Raw genomic sequence first — 27,213 nt, 5'->3', positions numbered from 1 at the left:
TCAAGGATTATGTTTTCTCTCATATGTGGAAACTAGAGAGGAAAAAAGGAAAAGGTGGGAGGTGGACTCTCAGGAAAATCAGTAAAGAAAAGGGACTAGGGGAAGGAAGGAGGGAACAGAAAGGGGAAATACTGGGGAATGACATTGGCCAAGTTATATTATTAGATTGTATGCATGTCCAAATATGCAACAATGAATCCCTTCATTATGAACCAATAAAAATATATAGAAAAATGCAAAAAAATTTAAGAGGGTCAAGAAATAAAGTGTTGCCAGATATCAAAAGAAATAAGCCTATACTGAATATCTTCTAGGTATCAGGCCCTATCCTAGGCCCCTTCATGTATGTCACTTCACTTCATCTTACAATAATCCTACAAGGTTTCTTATTCCTCAGAAAATAAATTCAAGATAACATAGCTGAATTGTTCAAAGCCACTCAAAAGCTAAATAACAATATCAATATGTAGACCCAGCTGACCAGCTGATCCCAAAGTCTAGCTAGTTTTTCCCTAGCACAGGCAGTACCATGAGCAAAAGAGACAGGACTCCATCAGGTAACAGTAAAAAGTTCAATTTGATTAACATCCAAGGTACATGTGGCACTGTTGGAGGAAGTAGTTTAAAAAAGCAGTCTGGGAACCAGTGATTTTCTTTAAGGATATTGATTAAAAACAATTTTGGAGGTTGGGATAGTGGGGATTCAACTCAGGGCCTTGTATATGCTAAGCTCATGTTCTACTACTGAGCTAAACCCCCAGGTCTAAAAACAATTTTAATACTATAAATGACTATTTATTTGCCTTTGCTATGAATATCCAATATCAAATGTCATCCATTGACGAAACTAGTAATTAGGCCTGTCTAACTAAAAATGTTTCCTCGTGCTCTCCACTCCTAGAAATCAATTTATTTTTATATAGTTCCAGAGATCTGGAGTTACATTAGAAAAGTCCAAGAGGTTCACTCAAGGTCACAGAATCCCCTGGAGATGTAGGTTAGCCACTAATAGTGGGGAGAGGCTGGTTTTGGAGTTACAGTTTTCATGATAGTTCTGACTTGTTTTCAAGCTGGAGCAGACTGCTCAATACAACCATGATTTTCATTAAGTCCCTCTATGGAGTTTTAGGTTGGTTCATATGGACCAACCACTGGTAATGGAAACCATAAGTCCTTTGCACTTACCTTACTGAATTGCCCCTTTTTAATTACCTAAACAACTTCATGTCCAAGTGAGTGTTTTTCAGAAGAGTTTCCATAACATGTGAACTTAAAATGGATCTTCTGTTTGAAAAATTAAAATATAATTGCACAGGGAAAAAAAACTAATGGCTTATATCGAAGGGTTTAAATGCTCATTAGATTCTGAGTAATACTGAGTTGCACCCAAGTTATCAGTCCAACTATTGTCATTAAAATCTCAAAAAACATTGTGTTAAGAAGTCAAGAGTAGGGGCCGAGATTGCAGCTCAGTGGTAGAGCATTTGCCTCACATGTGTGAGGCACTGTGCTCAATTCTCAGCACTGCATATAAAAAGAGGAGTAAAATAAAGATCAATCAGCAACTAAAAAAATATCAAAAAAAAAAAAAAAAAAGTCAAGAGTAAGCCAGGTGTGGTGATGCACAACCTGTAATCCCAGTTACTTGGGAGGTTGAAGCAGGATGATCACAAGTTCAAGGCCAACCTAAGCAACATGGCAAGACCATCTAAAAAAGATTTTTTTTTAGAAAGGGCTGGGAGTGTAGCTCAGTGTTAGAGTGCTTGCCTAACATGTTCAAGACCCTGGGTTCAATCTCCAGCATAGAAAAGAAAAAAAAAAAAAAAAAACTCAAGATTGTGATATTATGATGTTATTGGATACTGAAAAACATTTGGGTGATTGTATAAGCACCATGCTAAATTTGCAATTTGCTCCAGGCCACAAAATTTACCCTCTGATTAGTAGCTGATAGACCTATAATTAAGATCACAAGTTCATTAGCAAATAGTACAACATAAAGTATATTAAGGGAGGAATCAGAAGATAAATCATCTTGGTTATGAGCAGTTTCCTCTAGTCTCTGTAAATCTATCCCTCACTAAATCTTCAGAAGAGTGCTCTGAGGATAAATTGAGAAAACCTAAGTAAAAGAATTCTGGTACCCAGAGAACTATGCAAACAGTGCTGTGTGTTTCACAAGATGTGCAGGCCGGGGATACATGATATGACAAATGAGGTGAATCAGGCAGCATCAAAGGAAGGAAGGTCCCTTGAAGTGACTGCAATTCTCTTTTGAATCACATCAGTAGAAAACCCAATGTTGCCTGAAGCTGATTATATAAAAATTCTCTCAAGATATATGTCTCTAGGGCAGTAAGCCTGAAAAGATAAGAGAAGGGGGCCTAAGATTTTTTGTAAGAATGAGTTTGAGTCAAATAAATTGGAAGACTAGAACAGGACATGGTAGATAAAGCCTACAGCAAGGACAGACCAAAAGAAGCAATTCCTGGGCTCAATCAATCCTTCTACCTCAACCTCTAGAGTAGCCTGAGTAGTAAAGGCATGCCACTGAACCTGGTTTGCCTTACATGTGTTAATTCATTTAATACTCATAATAACTCTGTTAGGTATTATTGTTATTGCTTGTATCTACCGATGGAGAAATCAAGGCCTAGAGACTTGCCCAAGACTTGCTAACTGGGATTAAAACCTAGCTGACTGTAGCACACTACAGTTTATACTACTATATACTAACTACCCTAGGTACAAAAATAGACTGCCAACCTGCCTATAGTAGTCAAGAGAACTAAAAGAAATTAAGTCAAACTTTGACTGGAGGGTACAAACAAAGGCAGAACAAGAAAGGAAGATGAGGGCAAAGAGGATCAAGTTAAAGAAGATATGCTACCCAAAGAGTAGTTAACTGTTCTGTGGTTTTACACTAATGGACTCTGTGGGGGAGGGTGAAAGAGAATCAAAAGAAAGGCCAAGAATTCCTAGAATATGATGTTAAGAGGCAAGATTCCCCCAAAATTTCTTGAGGGATGTTAGTTAATCATGTGGAAGAAAATGGCTGGGAGGTTCTTCATATGGGTTGCCCCGAATGTCCACTGTAAATCCATGGCCTCTAAGTACAAATCAGCCCAAGCTAGAGTAGAATGGACAGGTTAGAGTACAATGGTATCATTAATTATATCACTTAGTCATTTGATTAGTTTTTCATGTTCTTTTATAGAATACAGAAGGGCTTTAGAGTCAGGGAACTGTGCATGCTAATCATAGTTTCAATACTTAACTATGGGTTCACCAACAAAATAAACCCTTTGGCTTCAGTTTTCTCAACTTAAATGAAGATAGTATCTATCTCTCAGGTCATACAAATATTAAATGCAAAAAAGTTTATAAAAAGCGTAGGACAGAGTAACACATACTACTCAATAAATGTTAGTTCCATTTCGCCCAAGCTGTATTACAAAGAGCCCTAAAAAACTTAAACAAGTAAAAGATGACAGTGAAAAAAATACAAAAATTTTATGAGTTAGAAAAATGATACAAAAAGTTCTGAAAAAAACACCTTATTAATATGGAAATTCAGGCTGGGGTCATAGCTTAGTGGCAGAGCGCTTGCCTAGCATGTGTGGGGCATTGGGTTTGAACCTTAGCACCACATAAAAATAAGCATAAAATAAAGGCATGCTGTCCATCTAAAAGTACAAAAAAAAATTTTTTTTAATAAAAAAATATGTAAATTCATCAGGTCAATTGGTTAAAACTGAATGGTTCACTGTTATACCCTTTTACTTTTGTTCTCATAAGGTAAATGTTATACTTTCCAAAATCATCCTTTGTTCAAAAAGAGCTAATAATTAAAAAGGTGTTACAAATGAGATCCAGAAATTGTACAACTTAGGAACAGAGCTAAGACTAGAACTCTTGTCACTTGAATACTAGAATCATCGAAAAAAATATTCTCTTTCTCTTTCAGTATTAGTATTCATGATGCAAAAATTAAAGTCCAAAAACTGGGTAAGGATAAAGTGTTCCACAAAACTATATGAAATCTATAAATACCATAAAAAACTGAAAAGAAGTTCATATGAGGTTATGAGAAGTTTGCTTTAAATTTAACTTTTTTCCTCTTAAATAACAAGTTAGAACACCTCTATAAACACAAGGTTACACCTCTGGTACCATCCTCACACCCAAAAAACAAACAAACATTAAAAACAACAAATTTTTATTTGAAAAAACTGATAAACTGGCAAGCCTGTCAAAAAGCCATTTCATCTAACATTGTCCTTAGTAGATAAATATGTACAGATTGTATACAGTATACATTCTTCTCTAAAAATGCTAATGACAGATACAATACACTGTATGATTCCATTTAAGTGAAATACTAAAAAAGTAAAACTAACAATAGCAAACCACTGATTTCCAGGAGGAAGATACAGACTGAAGAGACACAGGAGAGACTGGGGTGAAGGGAATGTATCCTATGAGGACCATGGTGGTAGGTAGACAATAGCATGTTTTTAAAACTCACTCAAAGCTATACTGGAAATTGGGGAATTTTGTGTCATAAAAACTGCATCTCAAGTTTTTAAAAGGTAATACATAATTAATCAGCATGCTTTTGGTAGAATACTCACCTCATACAAACAGGACCCTGGGTTTGATCTCCAGCACCGTAAAAATAAAAAACAAGAAAACAAACCAAAGAATCCTTTTTTTTTTAACTTAGAAAAATATTTATTTGTAGAAAAATCTGTAAATAATATAAATGTTTTTCACATGGTATTTATTTTTTGACATCTTTATAAGAAATATCTTTTAATTTTCTTCTAGAAAAACAAGCAAAGCTAAGCAGTGATTGAAAAGCCACCCTGAGTTAAATTTAAAACCTTCCAAAACCACTGCATACACTCAATCCACTGATGCACTAGTTGGCAGTGACTGGTTGCTTTTCTCAGAATGTAAGATTATACCAGAGGCTACAAATTCAAGTAAGACAGGGGCCAGGTAAATAAGCGAGCAGCACCAACCAAGTTGTACTGTGGTAAACTGGACAGCACGTGGTCCATCCCAAGTGAGCCACCTCCACTAGGTGCTATAGGTCGATGCCAGAGATTCTGATGATTAAAGAATAGCAGATTTCTGGATTTCAATGTGAAATTTCTAATTTTTTAGAATGAGGGCTCTATTTTCTTTACAACATCACGTGGGCCAAATCAATCACACACAAATAAGCAGGATTATGATATGTGGTCTACAGTATATGCTTTCTGAAGTTATTCAATAATACACACTCCTGCCTTCATTCTAACTGCTTACTTCTTTAATTGTAGAGAGTCTGAAATAATATGCACTATAATAATAAGGGAAATAAAATCCATCTTAAAGTTATATGAAGGATAGTCATTTCTGGTCACTTTACTAAAAGCCCAAATCTTTCTTACATGTCCAAGCACAGTTGTTAGTGGTAAAAGAAAAAAATGAGTTTGAATGACGGGAGAAGGAAAGAGGAAACACTGAGTAAAAGCTCTATTTTAATTAAGGTCACAGTCAGCATCCAGATTCAAGAGCAACAAAATAATCCACATGCTGAAATTTGAGAACTTCATTGCCCCAACTAGTCCAACCCGGCTGTAAATTTCGAGCAAACAATTCCAAACATTTTCCATCTGGCTTGATGTAGTCTTTTAGAACCTCTGTTCAAAAAAAAAAAAAAAAAAAAGAAAAGAAAACACAAAAATTACTATTAAGGAAGAAATCAATTGAAGAGGAAGGGATATTTCAAAAAAATAAAAGTAAATTAATGTCAAGATTTCATCACAGGCCTTACTATTATAGTCAGAAAATCATTTGAAATTGTATGCATTCTTGAGACTGGGAACAATACCACCAGAACTTTCAGTAGTCCTGATTCATTGGTTTTCATTTATAGATGAGAAATAAGGATTTTAACACCCACGTAGGTGACTTTTCAGTTTTCTGATACTGCTGACGTATCTCCTCCGAGAACTTACTTTATTTTTTATTAAATGTAATCCATGTGTGAATAAAAACTCTATAGAAACAATAAAAGACTACCTACTTTAAAGATGAAGATAAAATAAGTCTCTGTAGCATATACTTTAGTGAAAGAATAGTAAATGAAGAATTGGATATAGAATGAAATATTCACAACAAATTGATAACTATAGCCCCCTATAGCTATAATTTAGTAGTACTAAAAGCAGTCCCTCATGTTCACATTATAGATCATTCTTTACCAAAATTTCACCATATTATTTCCAGAGTTAAGTATTCCCTATTTAATATGTTAAGAATTACTACATTAAAAATTCCATTTTATTGGGGAAAGTACCTCATATATATGTGGTTAAACAGCAATGATCTACACTAAATGAAAGAAAAGAATACCACAGGTTTTTTTATTAACACATGATCAGTAGGATGACAGATATTTAAATCAATTTAACTTCAATCATGTTGCCAGTTAGCTATTCTAACCGCCTAACAGGAATTGGGTATAAAAATAATAACTCAGAAAAGTAAAATATTTGAACAAGTAAAAAACATAAATGCTATGTAAAGTTGTGCTTAGAAGAAACTTATCAAATTCCCTCGAGGAATGATAAGGCTCACTTAGGAATAACTGACATAGGCGACATTTAAAAGACAATATATCAAACACTTTAGGTTTCATGATGTTCTTCAATTGCTCTTACAGCAAAATACTTGATCGTTTGCCTAAAAGTACTGGTTCTGTTTATCAAAAATCAAGAAGTAATTAAAAGTTTTCATTGTGTATAACTCAAAATGAACTCAAATTTGGGTTTTGATAGCTTTTAGAAGATGCTGGCACCAAGACTTCTAGTACTTTCACATTCATATAATTAAATACTCTGAAACTTCAAAGAGAATGATTTCCCAAGTCTTAAAGGACAATAATCCTAAATCACTTTTTCATTTTCTCCCCATAAATTCAATGTCAAGTCAGCTTCAATTTATACTTATTTTAATGTATCCTAAGGTACAATGAAGCAAGATTCTGTTTTTGCTTACGTTGTTCATTTTTGGGCACAAAGATATTAGTATCCCTACTTTGGAACTTTAAACTGAAGTCAATCAGTCAAAAACGTTCACAATTCTGGGCAACCATTATAATCAGTGCAAAGGATCTTAACAAAGGAAGCAGAATATCCATGTTTTATGAGTTAATAATCTAACAGAAAAAGAAGATGGGTAAGTATTTTTAGTGAAAAAATACAACCTAATCCCATTTATTACCATCCTTTCTCAATAAAATGCATTTTTACATGTATTTTTCTTTCTAATTGGAAAAAAAAAAATCAAATATTTTTATGTTAACCACATTTGTTTTACTTCAAAACAAGGCAAAAGAAAGGCTAATTAATGGAAATATATTATTCTTACTAACTTTAAATATCAATTTAAAAATAAATTAAAATAAATTTGCATTTAAAATAAATGTAAAAATCAATTTCACCATGAGTATGACATACATAGACAATTACATAATGTTTGTAAATGTTAAAACATACTTCCAACCAATGGAAAGAAAGCAAAAAATGCATAGCCAAGCATCAACCTTTTGCTCTAGAAGCATGGAGTAGAAGAAGAGAAATGGCCCAAACATCAGTGCATATAATCTCATGCACTACGTTCATCAGCTACATTTCAATCTTCAGAAAGAAACTATTAGTACACAGAAAAGGAATGGAAATTTCTCTGATGTAAAATATGAAAATCAAAACTGTAATTCAAATACATTTATTTCATAATTTTCTTATCTTAAATCCTTAAACTAAAGAATATACATTTATAATGTAGATTTTAAGCCACAGCTATTGACGGTTGACCTTTCAATAGGAAGAGACTTCAAAACTGTATTATTTTGAAATGCAATATGCCGTCAATGTGGGATTTCCTTTTTTTGTATATTTTGCAACAGAAATAACAAATTAAAAAAATTTTTTTTTTAATTTTGTGTTTCTAAGAAGCAAAAGAGGGAACGTTTCATTTTATGAATGTGCATAGAAGAGTTTAAGAACATCTGTAGGTAAAAGTTCTAAGCATTATACATAGAACATATACTATCCAAATCCCCAGAATTATGATTTCTGGGTAAAATATGCTCATAAATCTGAAAGTTGTTTTCTGACTAATTTACATATTTCTGTAACTCTAATTACACAGCTCTAATTTACATATTTCTGTAACTAAAATATATGTAATAACATAAACTAAAAAATAAAGTATTACAAATATTTCTGGTCTATCATTACTTAATCAACATATGAATCATTCAGATTTTTTCCCAAAAAATATTTTTGTTTTTAAATGGTATCAATCCAAAAAATGTGTTTCTGCTGCTCTCTACTGGGAGTACCAAAGAATTGCATTTCATAGAAAAAAGGCTACAATAAAATGCTTCAGTGCTAACTTATTCAATATTTTTATATATTTTCTCTTAAGAATAATCCTGAAATATAATTTTATTCTATTTTAAAGAAACTTATAAAAATTTAACTATAATTTGATAATTAAATATTTGGGCTCTTAGTTTTGGGTTTTATTTTTAAGTAAAATATAAGCCCTAAAATAAACACCAAATGAAGTTTTGGTATTTACCAAATGATAAAATTCAAATAATAATAATACATATTAGATTTTCTCCATCTAGTATAGCTGATATCAAATATAATTTTTTTCCTCCAAGAACAGTACAATCTGACTTTTCACTTGAATCATAAATTTAATGCAGTGCAGAGTTGATGCAATCCAAAGTTTGATGGTGATTATTCACTGAGAAATCCTCTAAGTCGGAACAGATATCACATAAACATCTGAATATTTCTCAAATTAAGGAAAGCTATAAAGACTCTTTCTGAAAGTAATTTAAGTTAACAGAAAGTCTGAGTGCTTCCAAAATAATTCTCCTGAGAATTTATGTTCACTTTCTTATGTTTCTTAACTCATGAACTACCCCATAATTCTGCAAAAATAAGATGCATATAGTTTTCCTGAGTGGCAGCCTGCATAAAGTTTGGGGTATATTTTGTTTTGTTCTTTTTTTGGTTTTGTTGTTGTTTTTGCTTTTGCTATTAAGCAGGAATTATCAAATAATAAAATATGTTCCCAGAGAAATTCTCTGTAAACTTTGAATATCAAATTCAGAATCTCTCAAGGACTTACATGCCTAAATTTTTAAACTCTCATCTCACAAATTTAGCATTTACTGAACTATGTGCTATAGAATTTTAAATATAACCAATTCTTAAAGCTCTGAAATAATAAATACATTTCTTTCTTTCTCTTTCACTCTCTCCCCCTGCCCACTCCCTCGCTTTCTCTTCTCTTTTTTTAGTACCAGGCATAAAACCTAGGGGCACTTAACCACTGAGCCACATTTCCAGTCCTTTTTATGTTTTATTTTGAGGCACGGTCTCACTAACTTGCTTAGGGACTCACTAAATTGAGGAGGCTGGCTTTGAACTCTGTAGGCCTCAGCCTCCCAAGTCGCTGGGATTACAGGCCTGCCCCACAGCACCTAGTTCATTACTCTCTCTTTAAAAGAAGACCGTAAAGTCTTCTTTTCTATAAGAGGATTCAGGTAACTCCCCTGAGTAGCACAGCCAGGATTAGTTAGTCAATCTCCAAAGCCAATACTTTTCACTAGTCCTAGTTGCTTGGAGTTACTGATGATCACAACACTAAAGCTTTAAGACTAGAGAGAACTGCAGGCTGCCGTAATGATCTTTCCAATGTTTCAGAAAAGCAACATGTCCTCTTTAAAATTAGAAAACTGAGTCTCTACCAAATATCAAGGGAATTCTAACCATCAATCTTACCACCACTATTCCAAGTTCCTGGTTTTAGAACAAGCAAGAGATTTGCTTTATTCCGAAACTAGCAACCTGTACTAAAGCCCCTAGCTGAACTACATCCATAGATGCCTTCTCGAGCCTTCATTCTGTCAAGGCCAATGATAGGGGAGCAACCAATAGTAAGGGGAACATGAAAAATGGTGCAACAGGAAAAGTCTAATCTATTCTCTACTGCATAAATTCTGCTATAAATTTTTAAAATATTACAACACCTGATTTAATTTCTAAATCTAATCATTCAACTACCAAGTTCAATCCCTTTTTCAATTTTTTCAAAAATCATAATTCTATTTTATAAAAACATACCAGCAAGAGGTGGCTTATGAGAATGAAGAATACAGGGCACACTGACAATTAATTTGTGATCTGGAATGGGGAGCACTTCTGTATCTGTATTCCTAATTAAAATAGAATAAGATAGTTAACTATATTGTAAGGAACATCTTTAAAATTGTAAATCACAGTTGCTTTGATTTTCCCCCCTCCAAATGGTATTTGATTTTAAAACAAATTTAATATAGTCAAAGAAGGAAATCAACAATTTAAGAATTGAGATATTTCCTAGAATTTCATCTTCCATAATAATCACATACTAGATAAAACAAAAGGTAATATAAAATTTCATGTGACATACAATTCATATTGTTTTGCTCTAGTGATTTCTAGATTTTCAAAAATGTAAAAATTAGGAAAAACCAATGATCATTGTGTTAATAATTCTTACAACCCTAAAAATTAATACATGTATATAATTTTGAAAAATCACCTTTCTTACCTTAATGGTAAAGTAGTTTTTCCTCCAGTTCTCCCCAGTATAAGACCTTCATAAGGCTTTTTGTGTGGAGAATCTAAAGGGAACACAAACTCTCCTGAACTGGTGATCTGGTAGGAAGGGTCAACAAAAAAAGTCATTTTTTACCATCAATATATGTTTTTCAGTTAAAAATAAAGAAAATATTAAACCTCAAAGCTAGCTAAACATAAAAAAATGTGACCACATATGTAAATTTAAATTTTCTAGTTGTAACATTAAAAAACAGTAAAAATGTAGTGAAATTTTAATTACATGCTTAGTTTAATATACCCAAAATATAATTTCAATATGTAATCAATTCAAAAAAGTTTGAGATATGTTACATTCTTTCTTTCATATTATCTTTCATATAATATCTTTAAAGTCTGATGCATATTTTATATTTTATAGAAGCAGCCACATTTCAAGTGCTAAAGAGCCACATGTGGTAACGGCTACCATACTGAAGAGTGTAACTACAAGGGATTTTTAAAAATTCATTTATATGACATAGATTTTTGTTTTATTTTGTTTTTGTTCTGAGGATTGAATGCAGCAAGGTGCTCTACCACTGAACTACCTTCCCAGTCTTTTTGATTTTATTTTGATTACAGGGTCTTGCTAAGTGACCCAGGCTGACCCTGAACTTGCAATCTCCCTGCCTCAGGTTCCCAAATAGCTGCTGTGCCAGGATAGTGTTATTAAATACTGTCAAAACTAAAATTAATAAGGAAAGAAGTTGGGCATTGATGAGACAGACAATATCCAGTACAGAGACTGGCCCTTAGCATTAAAAATTCAGAAATTTGGGGCTGGGATTGTGGTTCAGTGGTAGAGTGCTTGCCTAGCACGTGTGAGACACTGGGTTTGATTCTCAGCACCACATACAAATGAATAAATAAAGATTTACCAACAACTAATAAAAAATTTTTTAAGAAATTCAGAAGTTCAAGTATTATTTCATCCTGGGATGACCCGTCTCTCAAAAGATTCATTTAAATCAATCCATCTCAAAAATATAATTTAAAATAACAATATCCATTCATTAATTTACAATGAAGGTAAATATTTTCACTCTCAGAGTATTTATATATATTACCTATGAAACTCTTTACCCTGTATCAAGGTACATGAACAACCATAGAAGTAATGAGAAAGTCCTTTAGTCTTTTCTCCAGAGCCATTCACACTGCACCACTCACACATGGTATATAAACACTGGAAAATTCTTATCCTTCAGATAGCCTTTATACTTTATGTTGTAACAATATGCATAATTATTTAATAAATGTTTCCTACAATATATTGTAGGCTCTAGTCTTATCACACTATTTCTTAGTATTCAGTTGAATGTTAATAGAGATGAATAGTCTTGGGTTTTATATATTAACATTCTACTGAGTTTGGGTTCAGAAGGTGACCTTTTTCTGACTTTGACCCCAGTCTCTGATTATAAAAAACTGTTAGGGCTGGGGATGTAGCTCAGTGTAGAGCATTTGCTTAGCATAAGAAAGGCCCTGAGGAGGAGGAAGAGGAGTCAGGCATAGAGAGAGGAGGAGGAAGTAGTAGAAGAAAAATGAGGAGAAGGAAGAGGAAGGAGAAAAGAAAGGAGGGAGGAGGAAGAGGAGAAGAACTATCATAATGAGCAGGGTGGAAAGGGATGTTACATTCCCATCACAGCTCTTTATCAATCCAACCAAACCACAACCGAAGTATGTCATGAAAGCAAAAATACAACTAAATATTCTCATAAACTAGGTAGGTGCAAACAGACAATGTACACAGCTTTTAGAAGATATTCCAGTTGACTACAAAAGCACATAAAAAGGCAACTCTACTGTGTCTAAAATCAGTGTACTAGCTACATTAATAATAAACACTGAATTGGATAACTTAGCTTATCTTTTTTTAAGTTAGGAGGGTTTTATGGAATTCATATGAATAGTCAATATATTTTTAAAAGAATATCCAATGAACCCTGGACTAAAACATTACCTTTTCTACATTTTTTCTTTGTATTCTTGTAGCATGCAGCAAGATATTAAAGATCATTCAACCAATGAGATGGAATCATTTCTTTCAAAAATAGGCTCAGGCTGGGCACAGCACCATAAATTTAAGGCTCAGGAGCCTGAGACAGGAGGATTGAGAGTTCAAAGCCAGCCTCAGCAACAGCAAGGCACTAAGCAACTCACTGAAATCCTGTCTCCAAGGAAAACACAAAATAGGGCTGGGGATGTGACTCAGTGATCAAGTCCCCTGAGTTTAATCCCCAGTACCAAATAAATAAATAAATAAGGCTCAGTAGTATGTAAGGCACCAAGAACCTAATTTAAAATCTATAGCATAAAAGTTTCTTCATTACAGATTCTCTCATTCTCTTCACAATGGTTATCTTTGTTATCTTCTGCCCTCATACCCAGAAACAATAGAGAACAGGGAGATGACATGAAGCATAGCTGAAATTGCAGGTATGTAAGGGAAGAAGAAGGGCAACCCTCTTTATTTCTATGTTTTGTGATAGATTTCCAAATTTCTTTTTTTTTTTTTTTTGTAATTACTATCCATATTACGAAGCACTCTTTTATTAAATGCCTTTATTTTATTTTTTTTTTTTTTGTAGTGCTGAGGATTGAACCAGTGCCTCACACATGTGAGTCAAATGCTCCACTGCTTCCCAGTCCCCAAATTTCTTGTTTGTTGTTCTTTAAATGAGATATCAGAGCTTTTAAAAATTTTTGTTCTGCAAATTGACCAAATTATATTTTACATTGTGTACATGTACAAATATGTAAAAATGAATCCCACTATTGTGTATAATTATAATGTACCAGTAATTTTTTTTATGTCATTCTGTTATCTCCCTGACTTCCCAAGATCAGCAGTTTGGGACTCTACTATAAAAAGACACAGAATCTAAAAAGAACAAATAAAAATTAATTAATTAATTAATTTTAAAAAGACATGATATGTTTACAATGAAAATAAATTCAAAAAAAAACCATGATAAAAGCCTTAAGAATAGGAAGATGAGATTTTTTTAGCTGCAAAGCATAACTCCTCATTAGATTCTGTTGAAGGAGTACAATAGTTATATGGTAAGCATTAAAAAGTAGATATGATCTTTATGTGACCTGTATGTCACACTATATTAACAAATAAACTAACTTCAGAACTTACTTTTACCCAATGCCATTCAGCAATAATCTCCACAGACCAAGAAGGATAAAGTTCTTCCTTAATAAAACGTAGGTGTTTCTGTCTATTAGTTACCCAAGTAACAACAAGACAATTTGGAGCGGCCAGTTTAGGGATAGGTATTTGCTTTATTTGCAGTGGTGATAAATAACTGTACCTAAAAATACACAGAAAAAAATATGAGCAAAATTCACAGCAAAAAAACAAAAGTAGGGAAAGACCCATATAACTTTGGCCCCATAAATACAAGCCTACTTCAGCTATTTATTTGTGTAGTTAAATATGAAGCAAGAGTGACACCTGGTGGACATATTACCCAAAAGTAAAAACTGACTTCATTTTTCTCTTTCGAATTGGCCAGACTGTATTGTTTTTTAATCATTTCCAATCACATAATATAACCCAAAATCCCTAAACAAAATGCTGACCCCCTCAGGTCACCTATCATCTCACACAACCTCATCTCCTTTCCATTACATTTTCAACCCCCCAATCAATAATCCTGCTTCTTTCTTCCTTTCCAATCAATTTCACAGAGCTCTCTGAAGCCGACTTTCATTTTAAAAGGAATCTACTATCTTGAACCTACTAGCCATTAAAAGTAGGAAGTCTAGTTTGTAGTAATAGAACATTACTAGTTGTATAATACCCAATCAAATGGATATGCCCACTTCTGCAACACCCAACACATGCAGCAGGAGGGAAGAGATCAGTATCCTAATTCATCCATGGCTACTTCTAGTCCCTATCTCACCCCTCTTTGTATAAAATCCCCTTCTCTTTGAGGCATATGCTCTGCTAGACTCTAATGCTCCTTACTGAATCCATTTCATTTTCATCCTCACTCTCCATATTCAGTGATGGAGCTCTGAGATCCTTCCACCTCATCAAGACTATATCCTGGACAATTTCAAAGCACGGTTCATATCATGTACACGCCTAAACTATACTTTATCTAAACAAACAAAAGTGTATTCACCCCACTTCAGTAGTCTATAGTGATGCAATAACCTGAACCTTATCATTGTACTTGCTTCATCTCTGAAACCAATAATATTAATCTCTTGCCTACTATGACTCATCTATTCTTTAACCTTATGAAAGAATCCAGGGCCCTATTCCTCCCCTTTCAGGTATATCAGTTTCTTCCTGGTCATATTTAATATTTCACAGACTACCAATCACCTCATTACCTTTTCTCTAGCAACCTCAACTCCCATCCACACCCCCTCTACCCTTCAACCTCATAGTTCTTGCAAACCTTCTATTTTAATTCAACTTTTTCATACAGGAAAAATCAGATAAAGAAAAATACAGAAGTTGGGTCACTAAAAGTTCACTAAATCCATTCTCAGTCTCTCAAAACTACTCAATTCTAATTATCCTTCACCGGGTACTACAAACCCCCACCACTTTTCAGATTTCTTGCCAAAACTTATTCTTGGCAGATGAAGTTAATTCATACATCGATAAAAATAAAGATCATTAGGTTCCTTCAACTACCCAATCCTCTCCCCCTTAATACACCTTTATTTATCTATTTCTATAGACTGGCTTCACTTATTAAAGTTTAACCCTCTAGCTGGATTCTCTTATTCCTATATTTTACTTATCTTGTCAGGCCAAATATCCCCTCCATCTGTATTTTCAACCTCTCTACTAATTCTTTACTATTAACCTACAAATATGCTTACACTATTCAATTTAAAAAGAAGAAAGTGAAGAGAAGGGGGAAGGAGAAGAGAGGAAGAAAAGGGAAGGGAAAAGAGGAGGAAAGTGGGGAAGGAAGGATGGAGAAAAGAGAAAAATCCCCTTAATTCAGTCTCCTGTTTAAGCTAAAAACTGTTTTTTCACTTAGTCTTTCCACTCTACCTTCTTTCATTCCTTAGTCAGCTCCAATGAGGCTTCTACAACTGTATCTGCTTGGAAAAAGCTAACTGGCCTCCCAACTGTGAATGCAATGAACATTGGAATCTAGCTCTAACGCAAGACAACTGTGCAAGAATAATCAATCAACTGTGCAGGAATAATCAATCAATAGTTCTGAAATAAACGAGTAAATGAATGAAAGAATTCCAACCTCAAGCACCCAAGTTCCCTGCCATCAAGACCAGTGACATTCCAAAAAACTAGCATTTTCCATCATAGAAGTAAAGATCTTAGTTGGGATTTTTTGAGTTTTTGTTTTGTTTTGTTTTTGATTTTGATTTTGGTTTTTGTCTTACTTTTTAGAGCTGGGATCAAACTCAGGGCTTTGTGCATGGAAGGCAAGTGCTTTACCACTCAGCTACATCCCAGTCCAAAAGGAACTATTTTAAATGACTAATTTTGGCCAGGCACAGTGGCACACAATGGTAATCCCAGCAACCTGAGAGGTTGAAGGAGGAGGATCACCAAGCGCAAGCAAGGCCACCTGGACAACATAGCAAGATCCTGTCTCAAAATAAAAAGGACTGGGAATGTAGCTCAGTCGTCAAGTACCCCTGGGTTCAATAAATAAACTAATCAATCACGAATTTTGTCACAGAATAAAGAATGTCAGGTCAAAAATTTCAAGTGACATGGTTTCAATAATTGCAAATATCTTGATTGCCTTGATTTTATTTAATTGGGTTTGGGGGGAGAATATATTCCTATTCCCTCTCCTAGCTCCTATCTCAAACCAAAATACGAATCTTTATGTGTTATGATAGGAAATATGCAACATTACCTACTCTTCAAAGGAAATCCAAGTGTATCCCTTCATGACCTTGGTTTAGGCAAAGGTTTCTTAAGTACAACACCAAAAGCACAAGTAACAAACGAAAAATAGGTAAACTGAACTGTATTAAAAACAAAACATTATGCTCCAAAGACCATGATGACAAAGATGAAAAGACAACTCAGAGAATGGAAGAAAATATTTACAAACTATGTATCTGATAGGGTCTAGTATCCAAAATACATAAAGAACTCATATAAATCAACAATTTAAAACACATAATTTTAAAATATGCAAAGGATTTAAAAAGACATTTTCCACAGAATATATACAAATGATCAATACAGACATGAAAAAATATTCAACATCATTAGATACCACTTTACAGTCACTATGATGGCTTTAACTTTAAAAATAATAGAAAATAAGTGTTGGTAAAGATATGGAAAAATCAGAACCCTCATTGTTAGTGGGAATGTAAATGGTACAGCCACTGTGGAAAATAGTTTGGTAGGTCCTCAGAAATTTAAAGGTAGAATTACGATAGGGTATAGCAATTATACTCCTAGATGTGTGTGTACCCAAGAGAACTGAAAATATATTGCCCAGGGTTACTCCAACTACCAAGTTTGAAAGTCCTCAAAATTGATCTCATCTCTAAAACCAACTATAAGTTCAGGTGGTTTCAAAAACTACCCTTATTCTCAATAATCAGAAAGACTGATAATGAAGACTAATAATAATCAGAAAGTTACTGAAAGCTATTATGCACAGTTGTAGTCTATTAGGGGAAAAGAAAAAGAGTAAAATCAGTCAAAGAGTTAAAGGATACTACAGAGAAGTGACAACTAAATATAATGAATAATCTAGAATTTTATTTTGCTACAAAGGGTATTTCTGGGACAATTGGTGAAACCTGAATAAGGTCTATAGATAATTGTAATATATCAATAACTGCATCAATGTTAATTACTTATTTTGATAATATGCTATAATTATGCAAGACAATACCTCTATTTTTAGAAATATGTGCCAAAATACTTAAGAGTAACTTTCTCTTAAATAACTCATTCATCCTCAAGTAGTTTGGAATGAGAGAGCTACACAGATAACACACACACAGAGATTTTAAAAAGTGAAAGGCAAAAAAAATACAGAACAGACACAAAAATTCTTTGTGTCTTACACCTTTAAAAGAAAAATATCCTGATCAAACAGCTCATAAACAAAAAGCATAAGGAAGGGAAGATAACTGTGGGAAGGAAGAAATTTCAGATAAAACTTAAGTTAAACTAGGAATTGTTTAATCAAGAAAACCAAAGATTAAGAGGAAATACAACTGAAGATATTCACTGGAACTAAAGGGAAAAATTCTTAAAACTTTTTAAAATACTACTAGAAGGAAAGATTATCTTATAAGTAGCTGAACTTACCATCACAGGAGGCAACAAAAACTAAAAATGCATCATAAACTAAAAAATATGAACAAATATAAGAACCAATTAGAAAAATTCACTCATAGCAGGTTACTGAAGAAAACTGGAAATACCTGGCACATATTTCTGAATTTTAGAATCAGATATGAAAGAAGGAAAAAATGCTGCCCTTTGACAATATTGCCCAGGGTTAGAGAAATAACCCTGAACTAGTTTAGTCAGTAATCGTAATAATAAATAAAAATTTATATGTATACAAAAATATACAGGGGCTGGGGAGATAGCTCAGTCGGCAGAGTGCTTGCCTTGCAAGCACAAGGCCCCGGGTTCGATCCCCGGCACCAAAAAAAAAAAAAAATATATATATATATATATATATATAAAATTTTTTTTGGTCCCGGGGATCGAACCCAGGGGCATTTGGCCACCAAGCCACATCCCCAACCCTAACCCTTTTTATTTTTTATTTTGAGACAGGGTTTCACTAAGTTGCTTAGGATCTTGCTAAATGCCGAGGTTGGCCTTGAACTATCCTCCTGCCTCAGCCTCCCGAGTAACTGGGATTACAGGCGTGTACCACCACACCCAGCAAAATACATTACTCTTAACATTCCAGTTCAGTTCAAGAGAATCATCTAATTAAGGAAATTAAACTTCAAAATTATTTAAAGCATTTTAATAGTTTCAGATAACCTGTGTCAGGCAACAATAAATGTTGGCGAGGATGCGGGGAAAAAGTTACACTTATACATTACTGGTGGGAATGCAAATTGGTGCAACCAATTATGAATGAAATTATGGCATTTGCCAGTAAATGGATGGAAATAGAGAATACCATGCTAAGCAAAATAAGTCAATCCCAAAAACCAAAGGCCGAATGTTTTTTCCCATATGCAGATGCTAATTCACAATAAGTGGGGAGAGGATGCTAGGGAAGAATAGAGTTACTTTAGATTAGGTAGAGGGGAGTGAAGGGAGGGTATAGGGATACGAAGGATAGTAGAATGAAACAGACATTAGTACCTTATGTACATATATGACTGCATGACTGATGTGACTCTACAACATGTACAATCAGAAAAATGAGAAATTATACCCCATTTATGCATATCAAAGTGCATAAATATATTTTATTGTCATGTATAACTAATTAGAACAAATAAAATATAAAGTAAAAATAAAACATAATCTGTATCATAATGTTTATAGTATAATAAATTAGAAGGTAAAAAGGATTCTAGTTTTTACGAAGCAGGTCTAGTAGATAATTAATTTTCACTTACCTGTTACTTCTTTTAACTGATTTGTTCTGCCATGGTGGATCTATCACAATTACATCAAATGTTTTCCCACCTGAAATCAAAGACAATTTCAGAACCCTCTGTATATGAGCACTTTAAAGGTATAGCTCAGTGATAGAGGGCATACTTAAGCATATATGAGGCCCTGGGTTCAATTCCCAACACCCAAAACACTAAACATGTACTTTAAAACAAACATACTGGGCTGGGAATATAGCTCAGTTGGTAGAGTGCCTGCCTCACATGCACAAGGCCCTGGGTTCAATCCCCGGCACCACAAAAAAAGAAAAAAAAAAAAAAAAAGTATACTTTTTCATTAATAACACAAATATAATGGAGTGCAACAAAAGGATTTAAAGCATTTATTCAAATATAATAATTTATCTTTAAAAATTAGGATTTCCCTTATAATTCAGGATCTCAGATTTTAATAGAATTTCACCCACTACTATTTTGTTTTCTTTTGGAGGCACTAAGGATTGAACCCATGGGTGCTCTACCACTGAGCCTATTTATTTATTTATTTATTTACTTATTTATTTATTTTTGAAACTAAGTTGCTTATATTGACCTGGAACTTGGGATCCTCTTGCTTCAGCCTCCAAAGTTTCAGGAATTACAGGCATGCACCACCACACCTAGCTCACCTACAGCTATTTTCACAGACACTCCCTATAGATAGATGACTACAGCTCACTATGCTAGATGCTAATAATTTATAAATTCCTATAAATTTTGGCAGCCACATGAATATGTTCCTTTCAAACCAAGGTGACTTTTCTTACTTTACCTTTTTTCAATTTTTAATTTTGAAATTTCAGTCTTATATTTGATATACTGACCATAATAAAATTTTCCCATTTATCTACTAATTTCCTTTTTCCTGCCCCAAAGTCAAAACCAGGATCATATACTGCATTTAATTACCATGTCCCCTAAATCTCCTCCAATCCAGCAAAATTCTTTCTTTCTTAAGTCTTTTATGCCCTTGACATTTTTAAAGGCTACAGGTCAGTTATTTTATAGAACGTCCCTCAATTTGGGTTTGGTATTTCCTCATAATTAAATTTAGATTATTTATATTTGGAAGAATACCACCAAAGTAATGTCTTATTAGAAAAAATATGTAGTAACAGGATCCCAAAATGGCTTACCAATATTACTTTACATCACTGGACCAAAGTATTATTGCCAGATTTCTAATAATTTATAAATTATTAGCATCCATCAAGTTTTCCCTTGTAATAATCAAGAATCTGTGGGCACATAATTTAAGATCATGAAAACATCCTGTGTTTCATCTTTTCACCCTTTATATTCACATCCAATTATTACTATGGTGTTTATCAAATAAAAATTTCTAGTTCCAGCATTCTATCCACATTAATTAATTATAATTTTACTGTAAGGAAGAACTGTCCTTTTCCCCCCTTTTATAAATACATTTTTGTAAATGTAAAATCTCATAAGTTCAGAAGGGTACAAATTAAAATAAGGAGATAAGTATTACAGTACCACAGACTAAAAAAAATGGGAAAAAAATGTTCAAAAGTAGTATGATTTTCTCATTTAATTTGTTACCCTGTCATTTACTTTTAAGAATTTATGATACTGCTACATGGATAACCATTTTATAGTAAAATGGCTGGAGAGCAATTAAAAGAAACTTTTAATTAATAAACTCTGTTGCAGTTGCTTGATAACTTAAAATCTTGCTATAAAACGTCAACATAACAATAAATAGCAAATTAAATTCATTTTAATCAATACATTTCTTATGTACCACATTTATCAGATTAAAAGTTGCAATTTACTAAAAACACTGAGCTAAGAATATGATACAAATTATTTCATTTGATTCTCAAAATGACCCTCACAGTATCCAAATTATAGATTAGGAAATTAAGGTTCAGTGTTATGAAGTGAATAACCTAATGACTCAGCTAAAATTCAGAATCTAATTCAAATACATGTCTGTGTAACTATGGAATTCTTATTTAAATTGTTTAGCTTTGTACAGGAAAACATCTCCCAATAAATTTTAGACATAAACTTGAACATTAGCTTAGTCTAAAAAGACTAGGAATGATTTGGGACTATTCACAACTGAAACATTTCTATTTAGCTATGAAGAAATGTTAAAGAATATAATATAGTTAAAACACAACTGCATTCTGGATTACTAAGTACTCAGAACTACCTATATTTGCACTCTAAGGGATAGTTTCTAAATCTTTGGTCATAATACGAATGCAAATTTTTTAAAAAAGAAAAAGCAAAAATCAGCACTTTATTTTGTTATTGTTGTTGTTGTTGTTGTTGTTATTGATACTGGGGTTTGAACCCAGGGTCACTATGTTACTGAGTCACACCCCCAGACTTTTTTGTTTTTTATTTTGCACAGGGTCTTGCAAAGTTGCTGAGGCTGGCCCTACACTTGGAATTCTCCTGCCTCATTATTCCAAATAGATGGGACTGCAGGCATGCACCACCACATCCAGTATAAACTGAATTTAAAGAAAAATTATACTGGGAAAGGTGTTGACACTATCATTATAAATGGAGGCCCTCCTTCAAAATTCAGACTAGCTTTTAACATCTGAGGTCACAGAAAAATTATCTTTTTCTATTAATAAACACAACAGTTACTTACAGTTTAGAAGTGGTTGTATACAAGAAATGTCAGATAAAAGAAAACTGCATTTTGGTGGCAGGAGGTAGTTCTGTCCCATTAAAGTAATCATTTTTGTAAAATTAGAGTTGTTTTCAACAACCCGTGAAAATAAATCCTGCTCTGTAACAGTCATATCATCTTCTCTCAATTGTAATATCTGAAGTCCCATTTCATTCATAGAAGGTAAATGCTTTGCCATTTCACATAATCCTGACAAATTGCAGGTATCAAGTGGTAAAGTAATAGGTTCATTACACTTGTCCCGGTTTTCAAATAGTGGATACAGAAAACCACTTTTGAGACCTTCTTGGATTAATTTTAAAGATCCATCCAAAATCAGCTCTCTGATCTGTAAGAGAATTTGTTTAAAGTACATTAAAAGGACGTGTGCGTGTGTGTGTGTGTGTGTGTGTGTGTGTGTGCACGTGTGTGTGGTGCTGGAGACCCAACCCAAGAATGCCAGAAAGTATTCTACCACCCAGCTCAACCCAGCCCTAAAATAATTTTCTAAACAATAAAATGCCCACTGTGCTTTGAATATCTTAATTTATAAATGGTAAATTTTATTTTGTATATAGTCTATCACAATAAAAAAGAGAAAAATCCAGTGTCCTACCATCACATCAATTCAACATGTACAAAACTGAAATTATGATCCCTCCCCTAAGGAGAATTTCAACCCATTTTTCCATTTAAGTTTAAGGCATTCCATAGTTAAGTATAAAATATTTGTGTACTGTTTAAATTCTAGAAATATACCCTTCATATTACTCAAGCTTTCTTCTGCCACTAGCTCAGTATATATTACCTATGCCTTTATAACTTCTAAAGTAGCACGTTTACATAAGTTTAAATGGTTCAACTAACAGAAGCATATGAAGTATCAATAAAAACTGATTTAAGCTATTTTATACTAAAAAAGTAATAATGACGCTATTAACTTCTATCAACTGATTTTTAAGAACATCCTTATTTATGTAACCCATTTATTTTATTTTACTTCATATGAATCTTCCAATGTAATCAATGAACATTTACACCTACCTTTATATGGTATTCCATAGCATCCAATTCACCTTGATTGAAAACAGCACATCTTTTACGCTTCTGAAAAGCAGATAAATTACAAAGTTATTTGCCATCTATCACAATATTGATATTTTAAAACATTTTAATATTTATTTTCTCTTAATCACATTTTCTATATTGTATATTTGCATATCTCAGCCTTCAAGAGGTAATAATTTCTATTGAGGTCAAAATCAATGCAGAAGGGTGTAAACCAAGGAGGTAAGCTTTCCCAAAGTTAAAAACAAAACGGGGGGTGGGTAATAAAATGTCACTGCAGTCTTATCTGTTTAATAAGACCTAGTTTCACATGATAAAATGTAATGCCAGCAACCATGGAATAGTTGATGTACAATATAATGAACAGTTATCAGTGTCACCTATCAGCTGATGTATATGATACATAATACATAATAATTATTCTCAACTTTCTTCATTTCTGAGAAGAGGAACTATCCATGTGTTATCACCAAAGGAAACTGCATTGTTTCACTGTACTTTTTTTCTTTTTTGAGAAAGGGTCTCACAATGTTGACCAGGTTGGCCTCAAACTCCTGGGCTCAAGCGATCCTCCAGTCTTAGCCTCACAAGTAGTTGGTTACTGTAGGACCAAGCCACCATACCCAACTCTCCACTGAACTTTTAATAGCACTTTATGATTAATCTGAGAGTTAGGTACAAATCAAGTCAAATGTATTTACACCATGTATATCTAATACTCCACAGAAAAGAATGTATAAGATCATGCAACACAGAGCAAAGACTTTACTTTTTACTGCTAAAACACTAGTGCTTATACTGTGCCAAACTCCTAGAAAGCAAACACGTTTACTGTCTGAATAAATAAATGGACTTAAGAAAAGGTTATGCATGTTACATAATTTGCTTTTATATAATTACATAATGTTTTATATAATTATATAATAATATGTACATGTTATATAATTTGCTTTAGGATACCTTACTTCTGGTTAGATAACATTTGTCTAGATAATATTCATTACATATGTTCATCTATATTTTCCATATTAAATGAGGAGTTTGCCCAACATGAGACTAAAAATTACACAGTAATGTCTTCACTCTAAACTGCAAAGTCCCTTATATGCTCATTTGTCTGAATTAATAAAAGTAATGATAAATTATCTATGTTCCTATTGTACTGAGATCTTAGACAATACTATTTTCTTTTCTGTGCCTGACACAGATGATCAGTGCAAATTTGTTGAGAGGAAAGGAAATATGTTGGGACTGGGGTTGTAGTTCAGTGATAAAAGCACTTGCCTAGCACATGTGAGGCACTGGGTTCAATCCTCAGCACCACATAAAAATAAAGGTATTGTGTCCATCTATAAACTAAAAAATAATTTAAAAAAGAAAGGGAGTATGTTTAAAAAACTACAATAAAAATTCTACTTCAGGTACCTGTAATAATGTAATAAATTATCTTTATTACTTTCCTTATTCTAAATCTCAACATGCTTTCCTATTTCTTTCTTTTCCAGTAAATTATAAGGTACAAGAGGGCATACATTGTTTTTCTTGTTTCACCACACTATATACAAAACCACATAGAAAGAGCTCAAACATTTGTTGGGTGAATAATGAATGTATTCCTATAGCTTACATTTACAGAACATTCATTTATAGAACACTCACTTCGAAGCAAATTCTGCTTACTTTTGCAATTTGGTCTTCTAGAATGATAGAATGTTAGGAAAGTTAAAGATTACTCAGGATATACTAAACCCTTTTTGTGCTTTATTGATTTTTCTTTATACCTAAAAAAATCACAAGATATTTGAGATACTAAGATGAAAAATTGGGGTTTTCTGTAGAAAAATAAATATTTCTTAAAATGCACTACCTTTCCAATAATAGAAGTGGAGATTTCTTTTTTAACACCATTCAATAGATCTTCTTTTTCATTACTTTGTTGACATTCTTTGGGAACAGCTGGAGTTATATAAGGTTTGGTGACATTAAACAGTTCAGATCTAAAAACATATTTTTGTGTGGGAATTTCACAATTTCTTGAATCTTCATTTTCTGGCTTAGTAGTAGAGTCAGATGCAATAAGTGTAGCAGAGGCTCCAAAAAAAGACGTAGAATCCATTTGAAGACAATTAGAGTGGACAGAAGAAGTGGGTTCATTTTTACTGCAACAAGGCTTATGATGCCGGTAAAGTTGATAATTTATCTTGTTAATGAAAGAAAGATGATCCAATAACCATCCTGGTAACAACTGGTGCACCACAGACATTCTCTTCCTTTAAAAAGTTTGGGAATTAGTAATTTGCAGTAAAACTCAACTTTGAAAATCAAGTTCTTAAATATCCTATACTTCAATAAACATAAACTTCGTAGACACAGATAGAACCATTATGCAAGTATACAAATTGGACATGTACACACAAAAAAAGAATTTAAGCATTCATGATATATTAATATATAAAGCAGCTCTTAAGGAAAAATGCAATGTTTTAATAAAATCTTCTTTTAATTTCAGAGCTGATCATTCAAATTTTTCAGCCAGCTTGACCAAGAAGTTTTAACTTGATGTTATCTGGAATTCCAATTTGATCTTCCTTCTATTTTCCTGTTCCTTGCACAATTTTCTTGCTTGGTCCTTGAATCTCTCCACGATGTCTACATTCTCCATGTAAGGAAGTCATTGAATTCCTTAAAAGATAAAAGTACCCTGTTAAATGAAACAATACTAATTACCTATGCAAATAGGTAACTTTTACCTAAGGAAGGTCACAGAATTTCAGAGTTGTTAGCAGGTCAGTCCGTTTTCGTTCAAACTACTTTTGCCACAGTAAATCAGCCCATTCTCCAGGATCATTGCTTTATTTAATCACTGCTATCAATGGAATAATAGGGTTAAAAGACTGATCTAGTCAGAGCAAATGCAATTTTAATAGCACATCAGAAGTACTAAATCCTAGCAAAACTACAAGGTTGAAGGTCAGATCTGTAATCAGTCTGAGCCCCACACACCTCAAGTAACTAGATTTTACAGAACTTCCTTTTGTCTTTTCAAAAGATACTTTACAGTTCTGAATATACCTTTGTAAATCTAATGTAATAGAGAACATAAAAGGGCACAGAATTTTAAAATAAGCAATTAGTATTACAGCTAATAATAGCGTTTAGATTCAAACTTCTAACAAAGGGAATTACATAATTTCACTGAGCCTCAAAGCCATCATTTTTATAACATCTCAGCTTAAAATAATTAAATGAGATAATCTGTATGAAATGGTGTGCATAAGGCCTGACATACAGCTTACATAAATACTAACTGCTAGTATTGGTGACAGTGATCCTGACGATTCTTGATTCCCCCTTGATAGTCACCATGTGAGAGGAGGAGGTCGTTGCTAGTAAGATCTAGAAATTTAGACGAGAAAACTGAAACTCAGACGAAACGGGCTACTTGCCCCAAAATTACATTCTAGTTAATGGTACAATTACTACAAGACCTAGGTATCCAAACTTTTGCTCAGAGATTTCCCACCACTTTCTAGGTATTGGGCAGTACCAGTCTCTCGGTTCAAACTCAGGGAAACGAGGATGTCCTATTTTAGCAAAGTGATCCACGGTATTTTTTGCTACCCTTCTGCTACTTCTCTGCTTCACATCCACAGCCCCAATCCCTTGGATTCTTCCTTGCTTCCAACAGGCCACTCACCACTAGAGGACCGCGAGACCGAGGCGAGCAGTCAAATCTCCAGCCAGAACCCTGGAGGCGGCCACACCAGTGCGATCCCTGGAGCCGAGCTGCACTCACATTCGGCAGCCACTATCTCCCTCCTCACCACTCCCTTCTCAGAAAAGTCCCCGCCGCCTTCCCAGACTCTCATGAAGACAGCACCCATCCAAATAGCGGTAATGAAAGATACACCATTAAGGGGAAAGGGAGAATTTTTTTCTTTCTCTTTAAGACTCGATGGGCGCCGCCATGTTGCTGTACGGAAAATGTTTCCATGGCGCCCTAGAGCACTCGGTCTATTTGGTGGCGTAGGAACTTGGGTCTTTAGAGCTAACTTTGAGGGTCAGGCCTGACCTGGTAGAGGAAGCTTCAGCGTGGCGGCGAGGCAGCTGGGCGCCATTAGCTCGTAGAGTTGCGACGACGAG

At 33.7% G+C, this 27,213-nt stretch overlaps 1 protein-coding gene across 2 annotated transcripts; it reads right to left on the bottom strand.

Annotated features, from left to right (window-relative positions):
- Positions 1–5,511: 5,511 nt before the first annotated feature.
- METTL4 (methyltransferase 4, N6-adenosine) lies at positions 5,512–27,213 on the bottom strand. Of its 2 annotated transcripts, none has more exons than XM_079108348.1 (9): positions 27,143–27,213; positions 24,938–25,752; positions 23,047–23,109; positions 21,982–22,351; positions 19,311–19,380; positions 13,873–14,047; positions 10,675–10,781; positions 10,206–10,297; positions 5,512–5,693 (listed from the first exon to the last, which is right to left on the bottom strand). In XM_079108348.1, exons 2-9 carry the CDS (start codon positions 25,331–25,333, stop codon positions 5,548–5,550), a joined length of 1,419 nt encoding a protein of 472 aa, XP_078964474.1. In that variant the 5' UTR covers positions 25,334–25,752; positions 27,143–27,213; the 3' UTR covers positions 5,512–5,547. The 2 variants fall into 2 exon arrangements, with proteins under 2 accessions (XP_078964474.1, XP_078964475.1); XM_079108349.1 differs by lacking the exon at positions 27,143–27,213 and adding an exon at positions 26,379–26,513.

The sequence above is a fragment of the Sciurus vulgaris genome (assembly GCF_902686455.1).
Source record: "Sciurus vulgaris genome assembly, chromosome: 13".
In the NCBI taxonomy this organism is placed as follows: domain Eukaryota; kingdom Metazoa; phylum Chordata; class Mammalia; order Rodentia; family Sciuridae; genus Sciurus; species Sciurus vulgaris.
The sequence above is the reverse complement of the archived record's forward strand: the minus strand, read 5'-3'. Positions and strand labels throughout refer to the sequence as shown.

What these genes read in the sequence shown, in the direction of transcription:
- METTL4 (XM_079108348.1), bottom strand. Translation starts at nt 25,333, where the DNA reads ATGTCTGTGGTGCACCAGTTGTTACCAGGATGGTTATTGGATCATCTT. An exon ending in CCACTTCTATTATTGGAAAG is followed by an intron (nt 23,110 to 24,937) that starts GTAGTGCATTTT and finishes TCTGCTTTTCAG; the next exon opens with AAGCGTAAAAGATGTGCTGT. An exon ending in TCAGTTAAAAGAAGTAACAG is followed by an intron (nt 14,048 to 19,310) that starts GTAAGTGAAAAT and finishes GTGTATTTTTAG; the next exon opens with GTACAGTTATTTATCACCAC.